The 20,332-nt window shown below is 38.8% G+C and overlaps 1 protein-coding gene across 1 annotated transcript in view; it reads left to right on the plus strand.

Annotated features, from left to right (window-relative positions):
- ctnna2 (catenin (cadherin-associated protein), alpha 2) overlaps nt 1–20,332 on the plus strand; it is a 1,317,235-nt gene that overhangs the window by 166,564 nt on the left and 1,130,339 nt on the right. Inside the window, exons 4-6 of the mRNA XM_063047106.1 lie at nt 7,955–8,121; nt 9,768–9,887; nt 12,718–12,984. Of these exons, the coding sequence (XP_062903176.1) occupies nt 7,955–8,121; nt 9,768–9,887; nt 12,718–12,984 (554 nt within the window). The remainder of the gene's footprint in view (nt 1–7,954; nt 8,122–9,767; nt 9,888–12,717; nt 12,985–20,332) is intronic.

A 20,332-nucleotide genomic window follows, 5' to 3' on the forward strand; every position in this document is an offset into this window, starting at 1 on the left:
CCTCATGTTCCTTTTAAACTTTTCACCTTTTGCCCTTAATGCTGCATTAACCCTATCTAAACCCCTCATAATTTTGCATACCTCTATCAAATCTTCCTTCAAACTTCTATGTTCCAAGGAATATACTCCTAAACTATTCATTTTTTTTATAACTCAGGTCCTCCAGTCCCAGCAACATCATTGTAAATTTCCTCTGTACTTTTTCAACCTTGTTTATATCTTTCCTGTAGGTAGCTGACTGAAACTACACACAATACTCCAGTTTAGGCCTCATCAACATCTTGTATTACTTCAACATAGCATCTCCTGTATTTAATACTTTGATTTATGAAGGCCAATGTGCCAAAAGCTTTCTTTACGGCCGTATGTGCCTGTGCCACCACTTTCAATGGATTATGGACTTGTATTCCCACATCCCTTTGTTTGATTGCACTTCTCAGTGCCCTACTATTCACTGTGTAAGACCTACCCTGGTTGGTCCTACCAAAGTGCAACACCTTGCAATTATCTGCATGTTTCTAGCTGGCTCATATCCTGCTCTGATAGTCTACCTTCTGTCCACTACACCTTCAATCTTAGTCATCCACAAATTTGCTGATCCAGCTAACCACATTATCATCCAGATCATTGATACAGATGGAAAACAACAATGGATCCAGCACCGATCCCTGTGGCACTCCGTTAGATACAGGTCTCCAGTCAGATAGGCAACCTTCTACCATTTCTGGCCTCTCCCACAAAGTCAATGTCTAATCCAAATTACTACCTCATCTTAACTGCCAGATCAACTGAACTTTTTTGACCAACCTTCCATGTGGGATCTGCTTAAATGGTTTGCTAAAGCCCACGTAGATAATATCCACTACCTTGCCTTTATCATCTTGCCTGGTAACTTCCTCAAAAATCTCTTAAGACTGGTTAGACGCGATTGGTTGCCACATACAAAGTCATGCTGATGATCCCTAATCAGCCCAAGTCTAGCCAAATGCTTTTATATATGGTCCCTTAGAATACCTTCCAATACTTTTCCACTACTGAAATCAGGCTCACTAGCCTATAATTTCCTGGTTTATTTTTAGAGCTTTTCTTAAACAACCACACAACCTATCCTCCAATTCTCTGGTACCTCACCTGTCGATAAAGATGATTTAAATATCTCTGCCCAGGGCCCTGCAATTTCTGCACTAGCCTCCCACAGGATCCGAGGAGAGACATAGTCAGGTCTTGGGGATTTATTGCATCCTAATTTTTCTCAAGATAGCAATCACCTCTCCTCTATAATCTGTATCTGGTCCATGACCTCGCTGCTGCATTGCCTCACATCTATAGATTCTGTGTCCATCTCCCGAGTAAATACAGATGCAAAAGATCCACTCAGGATTTTCCCCCATCTCTTTTGGCTCCACGTCTAGATTACCATTCTGATCTTTCAGAAGATAAATTTTGTTCCTTGCAATCCTGTTGCTCTTCACATATCTGCAGAAACCTATAAGTCCATAAGATATAGGAGCAGAATTAGGCCATTTGGCCCATGAGTCTACCTTGTCATTTCATCATGGCTGATCCATTTCCCTCTCAGCCTCAGTCTCCCGCCTTCTCCCTGTATCTCTTCCTGCTTTGACTCATCAAGATTCTATTAACCTGTGCCTTAAATACAGTAGCATGCAAAAGTCTGGGCACCCCTGGTCAAAATTTCTGTTACTGTGAATAGTTAAGTGAGTAGAAGATGAACTGATCTCCAAAATCCATAAAATTAAAGATGAAACATTTTTTTCAACATTTTAAGCAAGATCAGTGTATTATTCTTGTTTTGTACAATTTCAGAGTGGGAAAAAAAGGAAAGGAGCACCATGCAAAAGTTTGGGCACCCGCAGAGATTTGAGCTCTGAGATGACTTTTACCAAGGTCTCAGACCTTAATTAGCTTGTTAGGGCTATGGCTTGTTCACAATCATCATTAGGAAAGGCCAGGTTATGCAAATTTCAAAGCTTTATAACTACCCTGACTCCTCAAACCTTGTCCCAACAATCAGCAGCCATGGGCTCCTCTAAGCAGCTGCCTAGCACTCTGAAAATTAAAATAATTGATGCCCACAAAGCAGGAGAAGGCTATAAGAAGATAGCAAAGCGTTTTCAGGTAGCCGATTCCTCAGTTTGTAATGTAATTAAGAAATGGCAGTGAACAGGAATGGTGGAGGTCAAGTTGAGTTCTGGAAGACCAAGAAAACTTTCCAAGAGAACTACTCGTAGGATTGCTAGAAAGGCAAATCAAAACCCCTGTTTGACTGCAAAAGACCTTCAGGAAGATTTAGCGGACACTGGAGTGGTGGTGCACTGTTCTACTGTGCAGCGACACCTGCACAAATATGACCTTCATGGAAGAGTCATCAGAAGAAAACCTTTCCTGCATCCTCACCACAAAATTCAGCATCAGAAGTTTGCAAAGGAACATCTAAACAAGCCTGATGCAATTTGGAAACAAGTCCTGTGGACTGATGAAGTTAAAATAGAACTTTTTGGCCGCAATGAGCAAAGGTATGTTTGGAGAAAAAAGAGTGCAGAATTTCATGGAAAGAACACCTCTCCAACTGTTAAGCACTGGGGTGGATCGATCATGCTTTGGGCTTGTGTTGTAGCCAGTGGCACAGGGAGAGGGAAGAATGAATTCAATTAAATACCAGCAAATTCTGGAAGCAAACATCACACCATCTGTAAAAAAACTGAAGATGAAAAGAGGATGGATTCTGCAACAGGATAATGATCTTTTTTTTTCTTTTTAAATCTTTTTATTGAATAAGTATACAAAAAAGTAAGCCATATAGACACTAATACATTGTTAGAATATAATAAAATTACAGAAGATATCAATACAAAAAAAAATACTACAAACAATGTAATTTAAACATAACATACCAAGGTAACATAATAGTATACTAATTTTATATATATATCAATGGAGAAAAAGAAAAAAAAAACCCCAAAAAAAACCCACCGTGCAACTAACTAAAAGCAAAGCAAAGCAATGGGCTAACTTGAAACCAAACAGAGTTAAACTTAAAATCACGTCCTCAATCCCGACCTCCATTAAAAACAGTGAAAAAAACAAGAAGGGTATATATTACATTAAATGAAAATATTGAATAAAAGATCTCCAAGTCTGTTCAAATTTAAATGAGGAGTCATAAAGATTGCTTCTAATTTTCTCCAAGTTCAAGCATAACATCGTCTGAGAAAACCAAAAAAAGGTGGTTGGAGCATTAAGCTCTTTCCAATGTTGTAAGATGCATCTTTTCGCCATTAAAGTAAGAAATGCAATCATTCTACGGGCTGAAGGGGAGAGATTACTGGAAATTTTAGGTAGTCCAAAGATAGCAGTAATAGGGTGAGGAGAGATATCTATATTCAATACCTTGGAGATAATATTAAAAATGTCTCTCCAAAAAGTTTCCAACATAGGGCAAGACCAAAACATATGAGTTAAAGAGGCTATCTGCCCCGGACATCTATCACAAAAAGGATTAATATGAGAATAAAAGCGCGCTAACTTATCTTTGGACATATGTGCTCTATGAACAACTTTAAATTGAATTAGGGAATGTTTAGCACAGATAGAGGAAGTATTGACTAATTGTAAAATCTGCCCCCAGTCAGGATAATGATCTTAATCACGCCTCAAAATCCACAATGGACTACCTCAAGAGGCGCAAGCTGAAGGTTTTGCCATGGCCCTCACAGTCCCCTGACCTAAACATCATCGAAAATCTGTGGATAGACCTCAAAAAAGCAGTGCATGCAAGATGGCCCAAGAATCTCATAGAACTGAAAGCCTTTTGCAAGGAAGAATGGGCAAAAATCCCCCAAACAAGAATTGAAAGAATCTTAGCTGGCTACAAAAAGCATTTACAAGCTGTGATACTTGCCAAAGCGGGTGTTACTAAGTACTGACCATGCAGGATGCCCAAACCTTTGCTTCCGGGGCCTTTTCCTTTTTTGTTATTTTGAAACTATAAAAGATGAAGATAACAAAGTAGTCTTGCTTAAAATATTAAAGAAATGTGTCATCTTTAACTTTATGCCTTTCGGAAATCAGGTTATCTTTTACTCGCTTAGCTATTCACAGTAACAGAAATTTTGAGCGGGGTACCCAAACTTTTGTATGCCACTGTATATCCAATGACTTGACCTCCTCAGCCCCCTATGGCAACAAATTCCACAGATTCATCACTCTCTGGCTAAAGATATTCCTCCTCATCTCTGTTCTAAATGGACGTCCCTTTATTCTGAGGCTATGTCCTCTGGTCTTAGACTGGCCTACCACAGCAAAGATAGTGTCCACATCCAGTCTGTTGAGGCCTTTGAACATTCAATAGGATTCGATGAGATTTCTCCTCCCCCCCCCTTTATTCTTCTGAATTCTAGTGAGTACAGATCCAGAGCCATCAAATACTCCTCATAAGATATGCCTTTCAATCCCAGAATCGTTTTTGTGAACCTTCTTTGAACCTTCTTCAGTGTCAGCACATCCTTTCTTAGATAAAGAAACTGCTCACAATACTCCAAGTGAGGGCTCACCAGTGTCTTATAAAATCTCAACATTACATCTTTGCTTTTATGTTCTAGTCCTCTCAAAATGAATGCTAACATTGTATTTGCCTTCCACACCACTGACTCGACCTGCAAATTAACCTTTAGGGAATCCTGCATGAGGACTCCCTTGTCCTTTTGCTCCTCAGATTTTTGAGTTTTATCTGCATTTAGAAAACAGTCTATGCTTTTATTTCTTCTATCAAAGTGTGACCATACACTTCATAGTCATAGTCATACTTTATTGATCCCGGGGGAAATGGGTTTTCGTTACTGTTTCACCATAAATAATAAATAGTAATAGAACCATAAATGGTTAAATCATAGTATGTAAATTATGCCAGTAAGTTATGAAATAAGTCCAGGACCAGCCTATTAGCTCAGGGTGTCTGACCCTCCAAGGGAGGAGTTGTAAAGTTTGATGGCCACAGGCAGGAATGACTTCCTATGACGCTCTGTCCTGCATCTCGGTGGAATGAGTCTCTGGCTGAATGTACTCCTGTGCCCACCCAGTACATTATGTAGTGGATGGGAGACATTGACCAAGATGGCATGCAACTTAGACAGCATCCTCTTTTCAGACACCACCGTGAGAGAGTCCAGTTCCATCCCCACAACATCACTGGCCTTACGAATGAGTTTGTTGATTCTGTTGGTGTCTGCTACCCTCAGCCTGCTGCCCCAGCACACAACAGCAAATGTGATAGCACTTGCCACCACATACTCGTAGAACATCCTCAGCATTGTCTGGCAGATGTTAAAGGACCTCAGTCTCCTCAGGAAATAGAGACGGCTCTGACCCTTCTTGTAGACAGCCTCAGTGTTCTTTGACCAGTCCAGTTTATTGTCAATTTGTATCCCCAGGTATTTGTAATCCTCCACCATGTCCACACTGACCCCCTGGATGAAAACAGGGGTCACCGGTACCTTAGCTCTCTTCAGGTCTACCACCAACTCCTTAGCCTTTTTCACATTAAGCTGCAGATAATTCTGCTCACACCATGTGACAAAGTTTCCTACCGTAGCCCTGTACTCAAACTCATCTCCCTTGCTGATGCATCCAACTATGGCAGAGTCATCCGAAAACTTCTGAAGATGACAAGACTCTGTGCAGTAGTTGAAGTCTGAGGTGTAAATGGTGAAGAGAAAGGGAGACAAGGCAGTCTCCTGTGGAGCCCCAGTGCTGCTGATCACTCTGTCGGACACACAGTGTTGCAAGCACACGTACTGTGGTCTGCCAGTCAGGTAATCAAGAATCCATGACACCAGGGAAGCATCCACCTGCATCCCGATGCTATTCCATCTGCCACTTCTTTGCTCAATCTCCTAATCTGTCTGTCCTTCTGTAGCCTCTCCACTTCTTCAAAACTATATTCCCCTCCGCCTATATTCATATTGTCCACAAAGTTGGCCACAAGGCAATCAGTCCATCATCCAAATCACTGACATATAACTTTGAAAGAAGATGTCCCAACACCAGTAGTCACCAGCAGCCAATCAAAAAAATACTCGTTTTTTTTTTCCCAGTCTTTGCCTCCTGCCACTCAGCCAATGCTCCGTCCGTGTTAGTATCTTTCCTGTAATACCATGGGCTCTTAATTTGTTAAGTAGCCTCATGTATGGCACCTTGCCATAGGCCTTCTGGAAATCAACACTGGTGCACCTCAGGGGTGTGTGCTTAGCCCACTGCTCCACTCTCCATATACCTATGACTGTGTGGTTAGGCATAGCTCAAATACCATATTTAAATTTGCTAACGATATAACCATTGTTGGTAGAATCTCAGTTGGTGATGAGAGGGCGTACAGGAGCAAGGTATGCTAACTAGTGGAGTGGTGCAACAATCTGGCACTCAACGTCAGGAAGACGATACAGCTGATTGTAGATTTCCAGAAGGGTAAGACGAAGGGACACATTCCAATCCTCACAGAAGGATTAGAAGTGGAGAGTGTGAGCAGTTTTAAGTTCCTGGGTGTTAAGATCTCTGAGGATCTAACCTGATCCCAGCATATCGATGCAGTTATAAAGAAGGCAAGACTATGGCTATACTTTATTAGGAGTTTGAAGAGATTTGGTATGTCAACAAATACACTCAAAAACTTCTATAGTTGTACCGTGGAAAGCATTCTGACAAACTGCATCACCGTCTGGTATGGGGGAGAGGGCTGGCTACTGCATGGAATTGGAAGAAGCTGCAGTAGGTTGTAGTTTAGTTAGCCCCATCTTGGGTATCAGCCTACAAAGTACCCAGGACATCTTCAAGGAGCAGTGTCTTAGAAAGGCAGGGTCCATTATTAAAGACCTCCAGCACCCAGGGCATGCCCTTTTCTCACTTACCATCAGGTAGAAGGTATAGAAGCCTAAAGGCACACACTCAGCAATTCAGGAACAGCTTTTTCCCCTCAGTCATCTGATTCCTAAATGGACGTTGAACCCTTGGACACTAGCTCACTTTTTAAAATGTAGAGTATTTCTGTTTTTTGCATGAATTTTAATCAATTCAATATACGTATACTGTCATTGATTTACTTTATTATTATTATATTTTTTTCTTTTATATTATGTATTGCATTGAACTGCTGCTGCTGTTAACAAATTTCACGTCACGTACTGGTGATAATAAACCTCATTCCGATTCTGAAAATCGAACTACACAACAACTACTGATTCTTCTTTGTCTATCCTGCTAGTTACGTCTTCAAAGAATTTCAGTAAATTCGTTAGGCAATATCTTCCCTTAAGGAAAACCGGCTGACTATGAGCAATTTTATTTTGTGCTTCCATGGCCCTTATGATTCTCCTTGACCTTGTTTGCTAGGGAACCTCATGATTTCTTTTAGCTCTACTGATTTCTTTCTTAAGTATTCTTTTGTATTTCTTATACTTGATAGGTACCCCATATGTTCCTTCCTAGCAATACCTGATATGCTCCCCCTTTTTTCCTTAACTAAGGCTTGAATATCTCTTGAAAACCAAGGTTGCCTAAATCTCTTTGCCTTTTACTCTGATTTTATTTCATAGTATTTTTAACATTAAATGAGTATAAATTGAATTTTAAAATTCAAATTCTGTGTTTCTGCAGAAAATTTAGATAGGATACTCAAGCTAATCCAGGTATGTAATGGCAGGTTAAAGAGTGAAGTGAATATGAAATTATTGTTGGAATGCCACACTTAATCATAATTCTACTCTCATATGAATTTGTTGCATGATTTGTGGAAAAAATATTGAATAGCTTTACTCTGAATTCTGGCCCAATTGTAAAACTGAGAAGAAGGCAAGTTTTCATGCTGTGTGCAGACTTGAATTAAAATGTTGCTCCAAGAAAATATTTCATTTGTTACTGTTACATTTCTACATTTTCTCAACAGGAGAATCAATGAGAATTGCATCAGCGGAGTTTGCAGAAGATCCTTGTTCTTCTGTTAAGCGTGGAACCATGGTTCGGGCAGCTCGTGCTTTGCTATCTGGGGTAACCCGTCTTCTCATCCTGGCTGACATGGCAGATGTCATGAGGCTTTTAACTCATTTGAAAATTGTAAGATATTATTTACTATTCAATTCAGAGATCAACTAATCAGATTTTAGAAAATTAACATATAGATATATTATTGAAATTAATGATTAATAAGGTGAAAACAATTACTTCGATTTTCTTTTCCAATTAATTTCTTACTTCAGTGGTTGGTAAATTGACGGAGAAGATCCTGTGAGGCAGGAGTTATGAACATTTGGAGAGGTATAATCTGATTAGGAATAGTCAGCATGGCTTTGTGAAAGGCAGGTCGTGCCTTATGAGCCTGATTGAACTTTTTGAGGATGTGACTAAACACATTGATGAAGGTAGAGCAGTAGATGTAGTGTCTATGGATTTCAGCAAGGCATTGACAAGGTAGCCCTTGCAAGGCTTATAGAGAAAGTAAGGAGGCATGGAATCCAAGGGGACCTTGCTTTGTGGATCCAGAATTGGCTTGCCCACAGAAGCTAAAGAGTGGTTGTAGACGGGTCATATTCTGCATAGAGGCTGGTGACCAGTGGTGTGCCTTGGAGATCTGTTCTGGGACCCCTTCTCTTCGTGATTTTTATAAATGACCTGGATGAGAAATGGAGGAATGGGTTAGTAAATTCGCTGACGACACAAAGGTTGGGGGTGTCGTGGATGGTGTGGAGGGCTGTCAGAGGTTACAGTGGGACATCGATAGGATGCAAAACTGGGCTGAGAAGTGGCAGATAACGTCTAAGTGTGAGGTGGTTCATTTTGGTAGGTCAAATATGATGCAGAATGCAGTATTAATGGTAAGACTCTTGGCAGTGTGGAGGATGAAAGGGATCTTGCGGTCTGAGTCCATAGGACACTCAAAGCTGTTGCGCAGGTTCACTGTGTGGTTAAGAAGGCATATGATGTATTGGCCTTCATCAACCATGGGATTGAGTTCAAGAGCTGACAGGTAATGTTATATTGGACCCTGGTCAGACCCTACTTGGAGCACTGTGCTCAGTTCTTGTCACCTCACTATAGGAAGGATATGGAAACCATAGACAGGGTGCAGAGGAGATTTACAAGGATGTTGGCTGGATTGGGGAGCATTCCTTATGAGAATGGGTTAAGTGAACTTGGCTTTTTCTCCTTGAGTGATCGGATGGGAGGTGACCTGATAGAGGTATATAAGATGATGAGAGGCATTGATCGTGTGGATAGTCAGAGGCTTTTTCCCAGGGCTGAAATGGCTGGCACGAGAGGGCATAGTTTTAAGGTGCTTGGAAGCAGGTACAGAGGAGAGGTCAGGGGTACGTTTTTTTATGCAGAGAGTGGTGAGTGTATAGAATGGCTGCCGGCAGCAGTATTGGAGGCGGATAGATTAGGGTCTTTTAAGAGACTCTTGGATAGGTCCATGGAGCTTAGAAAAATGAGGGCTATGGGTAACCCTAAGTAATTTCTAAAGTACATTAGTTCAGCACAGCATCGTGTGTTGATGGGCCTGTATTGTGCTGCAGGTTTCTATGTTTTATGTTCTCATTGAAGAGTGAATTTGTACAGAAAAATCATAAATTCCCTTTTGGTCTCCGTGAAGTTTGATTAACTTGAGTTGAAATCTTGAGACTTAACTCTTTAGTTAAAATCTGCAGTTTTAAAAATGTGATACAATTTTGGAAATGAATTGTAATATCTTCCTAAACCCATAGGTGGAGGAATCTCTGGATGCTGTTAAGAATGCAACCAATGAGCAAGATCTGGCAAGCCGCTTCAAGGAATTTGGGAAAGAAATGGTTAAGCTTAATTATGTGGCTGCTAGAAGACAGCAGGTAAGACAAAAACCGTTATACTCTCTGTGTAAGTTATGCAGCTTTGCCACAAAATGGCCAAATGCAAATAGTTTTGATCAAACTAGATGAAACTAATTAGTTTGAAAAAGAAACTTTATTAATGTATCAAATGAGTTAATGACATGAATCGATGTTAGATCTGCTTTTACAAGTTACAGGACAGGAAGAAGCCATTTGACTAAATGTCTGTTTCCTCCCATCTTCTTATTTAACTATCACCATGGGTTTGTACTCTTTCTCCCCACTCTGTTTACCTGGCTTCTCCTTGGAATCATCTGCATGAGTCTCTTCCTTTTGTAGAGAATTCCACATTCTAGTCTTGTTTTGAGTAAAGCAATTTCTCAGTTTTCTTTTAGTTATTTGTGACTTTCTCATATTGGAGACTACTTCATTTTTCAATAACAGGACAGATTTTCATCTTCAAACAATGGACGAATACTGTCATGTTGATACTGATGCTGTCTGTTGTGATCACACATATATAATCACAGAATTATTCAATGAAAATAATTACTAAAATCTTAAGGTACTTAGGAGAGCATACGAGTCCCTTACCTTTATTGATTGAGGCAGAAATAGAAGAAAAAAAGAATTCTCGCCAGAAAAATTAGGTCATACCGGAACACTAGAGAGGGGATTTATGAGAAATTTACACATCCTGATGAATATAATTATGAGGAGGTATTATGAATATTGCATGATGATTTACTCATTGTGGAGACTGGCAATTTGCAAGGTGTGACAAGGAAACCATATTTTTGTTCTGGCTGCGAAGAGGGTAGGCGAGAGCAGATGGGTAATGTGGGCAAAATATGATTTAATGCTCTGTTAACAATGATAGAGGAGAAGCCGTAAGTTGATGAAACATGTAGGATATCTTAAAAGTACTGATGTGGAAAGATGAAGAAATGGACTGATGAATAGAAACATGGTGCAATGTGGTGTAGTTAAAACAGCTGATAGAGTTGGTGGGCTTCTAATGGACAGTGATGGAAACTCGTGCTTGAGATGGAGGTAGAAATGTCAGAAAAGATAAGGAAAGGGATCGTGCAGAACTAAGTGTAGGGTGGAAATTGGTAGCAAAGGTAATGAAACTTTCAAGTTCTGTACGTGTACATGAAACAGTTTTAGGAACAGTTTCTAACCCTCAACCATCAAGCTCTTGAACCAAAGGGAGATAACTTCATTCAACTTCACTCACTCCATCATTGAAATGTTCCAAAACCAATGGACTCTCAAGGACTGTTCATTTCATGTTCTCAATATTTATTGCTTATTTATTTATTGTTATCATTTCTTACTTTTTGTATTTGCACAGTTTGTTGTCTTCTGCACTCCAGTTGAATGTCCATGATAGGTAATCTTTCATTAATTCTGTTATGGTCATTATTCTATAGCTTTATTGAGTATTCTCACAAAAAATGAAAGGGTTGTATATGGTGACATACATGTACGTTAATAATTTACTTTTGAACTTTGAAAAAAGCAACAATACAGTTAATGTAACAGAAGCAGATTTGAAAATAAAACCCTGACTAGAACTGAAAAAAAGTTTGTTCTGAATATCCAAATCAGTTTCAACCAAATGCAGGTATATGTTTATTGAGCTGAATGGCCTGTTTCTAAATGGAGAGACCGTGGGAAGGAAGTTTTAGATTCACCTTGGAGCAAGATAAATGGTCGACATAACATCATGGGCAGATGGGTCTGTACTGTACAGTACTGTTCTATGTTTCCCTACAGACAACTTTACAACAAAGTGCTGTTATTGGTTCGTGTGTGTGATGTGTTTGTACTTGGAATTTTTCTGAAGGTGTTCAGCCTGTTGTCTATGGGAATCAGTATCCATTGAACAAAAGTCTTTACAAACCATCCTTTATAAATTTGCTACAAGTCAGATCTTTAACTCTGCACATCAGAAAGACATATCATTTTTTTTCAGAAGATTGGGAAGTTTATATTAAAAAATCTAAAAAGATAATAGAGCAGGAAATTAGATTAAGAGAGTAAACTATCTAAAGCTATGAAAATAGTTTGTACAAGTATATATGAAAAGAAGGGTTAAAGTGAATGTCATTTCTTTAGAGGTGAAGGTGAGAAACTAAAAGTGGGAAGTACAAAATATTCTTATGTCTCTTCCTGTAGACACTAAACCATCTCAACAATAGAAAATTGGGGGCAAGATGGACATGTGAATCCAAAACAATCATAATCATTAGAGAAAACATGCTAAGATGACTACCTGCTGACATGTACTTTGCATCAGTGGGCTGCATCTTAAATTTTTAAAGAAGTGGCTACAGAGATAATGGATAGAGTCGTGATCTTCCCAAAGAAACAGCCCCAGAAGTTCAGGACACCATAAATGTAACGTCAGCTCTTTGTCTTGCTTTGTTGGACTTCTCTAAAGTCCACCGACAGAGTACCACCAGCATGCCATTTCTCAGAATTTAAACTGAGTAAGCTCTCTATGGTACCTGCTATAGTTTCAATTTTGTATGGATTCAACAACTACATTTTTGGTAAATTAAGATAATTGAATTTAAAAGAATGTAAATAAACACTTCCTAATGTATAAATATATTTATTTATTGTGTTTAAAATGTAATAATGTATTTCATAATTAATTTTGAATGGTTAAAGTTGCTTGGAACAGTGGATTCATTGTAATTCAAGGTGTATCTGTTGGGCTTACAAGTAGAAGTTCAGACCTCATCAATTTAGGTTCAATGAGAGGAAGCTTATCAGTTTGTTGAGCTTTCCCAATGATATTCTGGTCTTTCTTTGTCTTGCATGTTTCCAATTGCAGGAGTTGAAAGATCTCCACTGCAGGGATGAAATGGCAGCTGCTCGAGGTGCTTTGAAGAAGAATGCTACAATGTTGTACACTGCTTCCCAGGCATTCCTCCGACATCCTGATGTAGCTGCCACCAGAGCTAACCGAGATTATGTCTTCAAGCAAGTACAAGAGGCTATTGCTGGAATTTCAAATGCAGCCCAGTCTACTTCAATGGCTGATGACAAACATGGGCAGGTTGGGATTGGGGAACTTGCTGCAGCTTTGAATGAATTTGATGTGAGTACCTTTGACATTATGTTTATCATTTTTGTGGCCAAAACAGTTGGTCAGTTGCTATATGAAAACACTGGGGGCAGATTTTCATCCTCATTAACAAGGCATACAATTTTCTACTCTTAATGCGATGTGTTCAGTTTTCAGTCCTTTTATAACAATGAAATGAGAATGTTATAGGTTTTCTGAAAGCTTGTCCATCCAATAATAATCACTTTTACAGTGTAAGCTATCGATGTCTAGATTTTCAAAAAGCTGCATAAAGTATTTTTTTTCTGCTTTGGAAAATTAGATGTGTTTTTGCAAATTTTGGTTTAAGTTTATGCTATTGTGGAGAGAGTGAGATTCTGGGAAGGCAGTGTTAAACCCTCAACCCATATTGGAATCTGAAGGTTTTATTAAATCATTGCAATCACGGTACTTAAATGTATTAAGTAATTTTTAGTTTTTGATTTAGTGGTTACAAGTTCCAGGACTGAGGGGAAGAAAGGTCTCTGGTTTAAACATGTCATTTTCATGGTGAGATTGAAGTTGCATTCTTATTTTTCATTCTGTCCTTCACATGCCCAAGATTATACTCTGAACATAGTAAAGTGCAGCACAGTAACAGGCTCTTTGTCCCTCAGTGTTTGCATTGACCTTGATGCTATTTATACCAATCCCTTTGGATTCAATACTTGATCAAAAATTCTGACTTTTTTTTACCCGTGAAAATAATTTGGATTTTCTTAACCCGGTGCAATTTCTTTCCCTTTCATTAAAATAGAACTTAAACATCCTTATAATCAAATTTAACTGTAGTTTTTTTTTTGAAATGGGATTTACTTGAACTCAATTCAAAAGCAGATTTTAAAAAATTAATACAATTTAGTTTTGCTGAAAAAAGTCCCTTTCCCATTCTAAGGAGAACTTCGATGGTTTTGTGGTTGTGGCTTCCAAATACATTTTTAAAAATGCTGTAAGTAATCAGTAGATTGGGGAATTACTTAGGCGGAGAGAGAAACTTATGGCCTGAAATCAGAGCCCGAGATCAGAACCTGAAATATTAATATTCCTCTCTGCACAGATAATGCCTGATTTTTAGTATTACCCGCATTTTTTGTTTATATTTCCAAATTTTTGCATCTACACTAGATTGCTTTTAGTTTTTAAACTTACTTTTCCTTTCTTATAGTATATCCATTTTAGTCTTTAGATCACAAGAAACTCCATTAGTTTTAATAATATGCAGTATTGTTTTCTCTGTGATGGAGGGAATGGGTGAAATATATTCTACACACATATATCTTAAGGTGAAATATTTGATTGAGTGCATTAAGCCAGATTATTACAATTGTGTAATAATTTGATCACAGGAAGATACTTGCGATTGTAGATGCTTTTAAATCTTCCATTTAAAAATTTTTAATTGAAAATCCCATCAAGTTACATTTTTCAGGCTATCTGAAAGTTTCAGAGTTGTCATCTTTGACCTAAGTTCAACTTATACAGGCTTGTTAATAGGAAATAAATGGAGGAAGAATTATTGATTTTATAATCATAGCAGTTTCTTGGGCCCTGAATATAAAAGGCAATACTAATAAATTATGGCATTTTCTTCACAAAGTAACCTATGTGATCAATTTCAGTTTTGAAAAAAAGGCTAGTTAAAGAAGTGAGGATCAAATAACCCAGTAAACTAATTAGTCCTAGCCATTGCAACATTAACTAGCTTTGTCAGCTTCTAATCTGTAAATTGTTAAGAACATAGACCACTGTGTTGTGTGGTGATAGGGAAAGAAAGGTTTCATTGTTTAGCTTAGATTTATAATTCTGGAAGGCGGTGGGGGGGGGGGGGTCCCTCTAAAGCTAAGTTAATATTGGGATCTTCTTTGGTTTGGCTATCAGTGGATCAGCTTTAGAATGTGCGGCATCTGTCACGCCTGGTTCATTGGAAAAGGATGACTTGTTCTTATGCCATTCATGATAAGAACCGAAGAACATTTTATAATGTTAAGTTGCTCTGTACTAACAAGCTGAAAATGAATATGATGAATGAGAGTCTTGGTACATTTTTCCACATCTGCAATGGCAATACGCACGTAAGGTCATTGCTCATTTTAAGTTTAGAGCATCTTTAAGCAAAGTCTATAGTTGGAAGGCCTTAACGATTTTGTAATATTTACTGTGATAGTGACTATAATTAAATCATTAATCTATACAGCGCAGTGATCATTCAACCTATTGTGCTGATGTCAACTCTGAAGTTATTAATCAATTCGTCTCACTTACCTTATTTTCCTTTAAAGCTCTGAAATTTTCACATCTTCAAATACTTTAGCCAGTCTCTCATCTTTTATAATTATGCACAGTATAATTTCTTTCCATGTTATCTCTCTATTGTTAACTATCATAATCTTCATAACTATATATTTTTTATTTATTGCATCGAACTTCGTCTATTTGTTGGAATACCACCATGGCTGAAAAAGATGTATTCTTCTCCAGAGTACTAATGAATGAGAGCTGTTTTGTAGTTTGGCCTTTTAGCTTTGTTACTAGTGTAGAGATGGGAGAAGGATGAGAGGAGAGGATGAAGAGATGTTAAGACATGTCTGAAAGGAAGGAGACAGACAATGGTTGAACTAGCGATATTGCAAATTATCCCCGTGTGAAGATTATTTCCCCATGGATACATGTGAAACTGTGCCATACTTAGCCCTTGTTTTCTTTGTTGCTTTATCTTTTTAAAAATAATACATTATCTCATTGTACCTTCCAAATGCATCATTTTGCAATCCAGCATTTCAGTATTAACTTCCATCTTCTGTGAAATTGCATGTTTGATAAGAACTCTGCTGTTTTTGAAATATCAAAATCATTGCTGAAGGTAACTTGATATTTGTTTTTTTCAATTTAATACTTTAAATTGCTGTGTTCATTCTTTGAAGACAACTGCCATCTACTGGTAAACTAAAGGCAGTACATTTATTTCAATGCTGTTATTTTTGAATAAGTTTTTCAGTTAAATTGTTTGAACAAGACTTGTAGAGCTAGTTTTGTTACAAAGTTGTATTGAACACACAGTCAGCAATTCTTGATATCTACTCAGTCTGGCACCTTTGGCTTAATTTGTCTTAAGCTAACTGTGTTCCCCAGTGAACTGGTCCCAACAGCTTGTGTTTATCCCATAGCCCTCTGAACCTGTTCTATTCATGTATTTATCCAGATGACTTTTAAACTTTGCTAATAGGCCTGCCACAACCACTATTTCTGGCTTTTGCATGAAGAAGCTGTGCTTGATGTCCCTTTTAAATCTTTTACCCCTGATTTTAAACCTATGCCCTCTTGTTTTTAGCACCCTGTCCCTAGTAAAAGACTAGATGCTTTCACCCTGTCTGTTTCCTTCACGATCTTATATACCTCTATCTGGTCACTTCACAATCTCCTATATTCCAGGGAATAAAGTCCTAGTCAACACAATCTCTCCTTGTAACTCAGGACACAAGTCTAGACAACATCCTTGTAAATCTTTTCTGCACTCTTTTTAGTTTAATAACATCGTTGCTATAGTAGAGCGAGCAAAACTGTGCACAATACTCCAAGTGAGGCCTCACAAACATCTTGTGTAACTGCACGTATCTTTCTAATATTTATATTCAGTGCCTTGACTGATGAAGGCCAGCATGCTAAATACCTTCTTCACTATGCCATCTACAAAGCTCTCAGTGAAGGATACACTTGCACTTCATCATCCTTATGTACAGAAAGCTTCTCCAAGATACTAATATTCACTACATAAGTTTTAGTCTGGTTTGATCTCCCTAAATGCAATACCTCACATTTATCAGGATTGAAAGCCACTTGCTCACATACCTAACTGATTGAGATCTCCCTGTAATCTCTCATTGGCTACTCTCAGTCTTTACAGACACCACATTCTACGTGAAACACTCTGCTGAGTAGGCTTGCATTTTTGAAGGAAGTCATAATTGAGATGTGTGACACATTCACATATCCACAAACACTGGATTGGAATTGGTTTATTATCGTCACTTGTACTGAGATATAATGCTAAGCATGTCTTGCATAGCATTTATACAAATCAAAGTATTACAGTGCAATGAGCTAGAACAAGTTTTTTTTAAAAGTGCAAAATAAAAGTAACACCTACAGAGAAAGTGCAGTATAAGTAAGCAATAAGGTGCAAGATCACAATGAGGTAGATTGTAGTCTACATTAGCATCTGTGATCCTTGCCCTTCTGTATGCATCTGAGACTTTATGAAAAAGAACCACAGCAAAGATAACACCAGCACAACTTCAACAAAAAGCTTCCAAATCCATTGGAAGGATAAGCAAAGCAAAGTCAGCATGTTCTATAAATCCAAGATCCCCAGCACAAAGGCTGTAATGTCCTAGTCTGTCCCTCCCTAAAGATAGTGGTAAAGAAGCATACTGGCATCCTTGTCTTCATCACTAGGGGCATGGTGTATAAGAGTTGCACGTTAAATGTTGTATACAGTTTTGTTGCCCCACTATAGCAAGGATGTGGAGGTTTTGGAGACATTTCAGAAGAGGTTTACTAAGATGCTGCCTGGGTTAGAGAGCAATAGCATCATGGAGTAATGGAGCATGGTATTGCATTGAATTGGATTGACTTTATTTCCTACATCCTTCACATACATGAAGAGTAAAAATCTTTATGTTACATCTCCATAACAGGCCCTTCAGCCAACCGCAGCATCCTCCCTGCTAGTCCTAGTTGCCCAAGTTCAACCGAAAAATCTTCCAAGCCCCTACAAATATACCTATCTAAATGCCTCTTAAATGTTAATATTGTACCTGCATTGACCACTTCTTCTGGCTCCTAATTTAAGATACTCAGGACCCATTGTGTAATGAGTTCCCTCTTGGGTATCTTTTAATCATTCTCTTCTTATTTGGTATCTGTGCCCTCCAGTTTTATACTCCCCAAAGCTGGGGGAAAAAACTATGATTGTCTATGATATTCATGCGTAGGCTAATTAAAATGGCTTCTTTGTTATGTTAACTGCTGAGAAAGTTCTCTTGCTAGTGGCTTGTTTGGGTTATATTATTGATAAGAGAGCAAATGAACCAGTTGGGATAGATATTATTCTTTTTTGTGTGTCTGTAAGCTATTGTGATGCGCGGGTTCTTGGGGCAGAAGGCGCGATGGGGGGAGAGAGAGTGGACACGGTGCTGTGAGCTGGCTAACGGGGTCGGACCCCGAACAGGAGTGAGGTCCAGGGTCTTCGGCGAGGAGAGGAGACAGAGACAGACTTGTGTGGAGCGTCTGGTCGACCACCGCGGTTGGTCGAAGTGGTCAGAGGGGATCGAATGGTGAAGAGAGGATCATTACTAGAGCTCCAACTGTTTGTGCACGAAGAGATTGAACTTTGATAAGTTTGGCGCTTTTTATTTTCCTTTTATATTTTATCTCTTAATTATATGGTGCCAGTAATATCTATAAATTGCAATCAATTAATCGTATATGGTGTTTTGTCTGTTATTTGGCGGGGTGGGGTACATCCCACAGCATCCACACAAACTTAATTACCCAGTCTGGCAGGGCCGAGGGCTATTTCCCGTAGACGACAGCGAGTTGAGCGAGCCTGAGGCTTGCCAGGGGGGCTACAAACTTATCTGAGGTCAACCCTTAACCCTTATTGCATAGTGAAAAGGAGAATTGCCTCCTCCAGTCAGGTGAGGCAATGAGTTGCAAAACTGCACCTGTTAAATAGATGGTCTTCTTTCTATTCCTTACTGTCCTAACCAAGGGTAGATGAAGGACCACAAACTGTTGTTTGTCCTGAATTTTGGAGTGTGGTGTTTCTGTAGGCAGTGTAGGAAATAGATTGTCAATGGAGTGACGAAAGTGTGAATTAATATAGGATAGGGGAGCATGTGGATGTAATTGGAGTTATATTGTGGAAATGTGGAAATGTTTGTGAATGTGTGTATTAGTTAGTATCCAAACGTAGAGATTTCCTGACAAATTGAAGTCAATGAAATTCCCATCTTCGTGTTGGCTTGAAGCTGTTTAATTAGCAATTGCAGCTATGAAATTTATTATTAATGGCCCATTATCAAGAATTGATATTTTGAACAGTAAGAGACAGGAACAGTGAGAATTATGGATGGTAATTGTATTTTATTTTCTTTTACATAATATATTAAAATAAAGTGTAAAGATGAATTGCACTTTAAGAGTGTCCCTGAGGATTGAAAATTTGGAGAAGTATTTTAAATCCAAAAATTATAGTATTTTAGAGATTATAAAGTATCAGTAAAAGTAATGTGAGCAATTTTGCAATTTAACTTGTTTAAAAATGCCTCTGTAAGGAAGATAATCTGTCATTTAAAGCTAGGATGTAAGAAGGAATTAAAAACACTTAGAAGTATATGTTGAACAAAATTTGCTCATCTAGATTTGGACTTTGTTACCCAAGGGAATAGACTATTATTCACCTTATTTATGCTTCTCATATATTTAAAACACTTCTATAAATTCACATCTTGGGGAGTCCAGGGAGGGGTAGCACCTCTTGTCAAGTCCATTCTGGGGCAGCTCACTCACGTTTAGTACCCGTTGGACACTCAGTTCTAACCTGTGTCTACAAGTATCTGTTTGCATTTAGCAATGGCCACACCTGGTACTCCGCTTTGACAAATGGGCTAAACCAGGTGAGGGTACCCAGCAGCCTCATACCCTGGTGAAATAGGGACATGGCTGTCCTAGCATGCAAATTCAACTCTGGCAGACTTGGCGAATGAGATCTGTAGAGAGATCCAACAGCCAGGAGGGAAGTTCTGTAATGCTCCATGGAGAACGAAAGGCGTGACAAGGTGCAGAGGATGTTATGCTCATCCACTGCAAACAAGGAAAACCCCAGTTTGTTCATACCACTGGACCTGGACTTCTGAGGTTGAGAGAGTGGAATTGCCTCAGTGCAATGGCTTTTCCAAAATGTTGGAAGAACTCAGCAGGTCAGGCAGCATCTATGAAGATGAATAAAAAGTTAACATTTTAGGCCGAATCTGATAGGAGAGGAAAGTGGATCATGGGAGTGGGGAAGAAATTACTGCAAGTTGGAAAAATTGATGTTCATGCCATTAGTTTGGAAGCTAACTAGATGGAATATGAAAACGCAAACAACAGGAATTCTGCAGATGCTGGAAATTCAAGCAACACACATAAAAGTTGCTGGTGAACGCAGCAGGCCAGGCAGCATCTCTAGGAAGAGGTGCAGTCGACGTTTCAGGCCGAGACCCTTCGTCAGGACTAACTGAAGGAAGAGTGAGTAAGGGATTTGAAAGTTGGAGGGGGAGGGGGAGATCCAAAATGATAG

This window comes from Mobula hypostoma, chromosome 4 (assembly GCF_963921235.1).
Source record: "Mobula hypostoma chromosome 4, sMobHyp1.1, whole genome shotgun sequence".
Lineage (NCBI taxonomy): Eukaryota > Metazoa > Chordata > Chondrichthyes > Myliobatiformes > Myliobatidae > Mobula > Mobula hypostoma.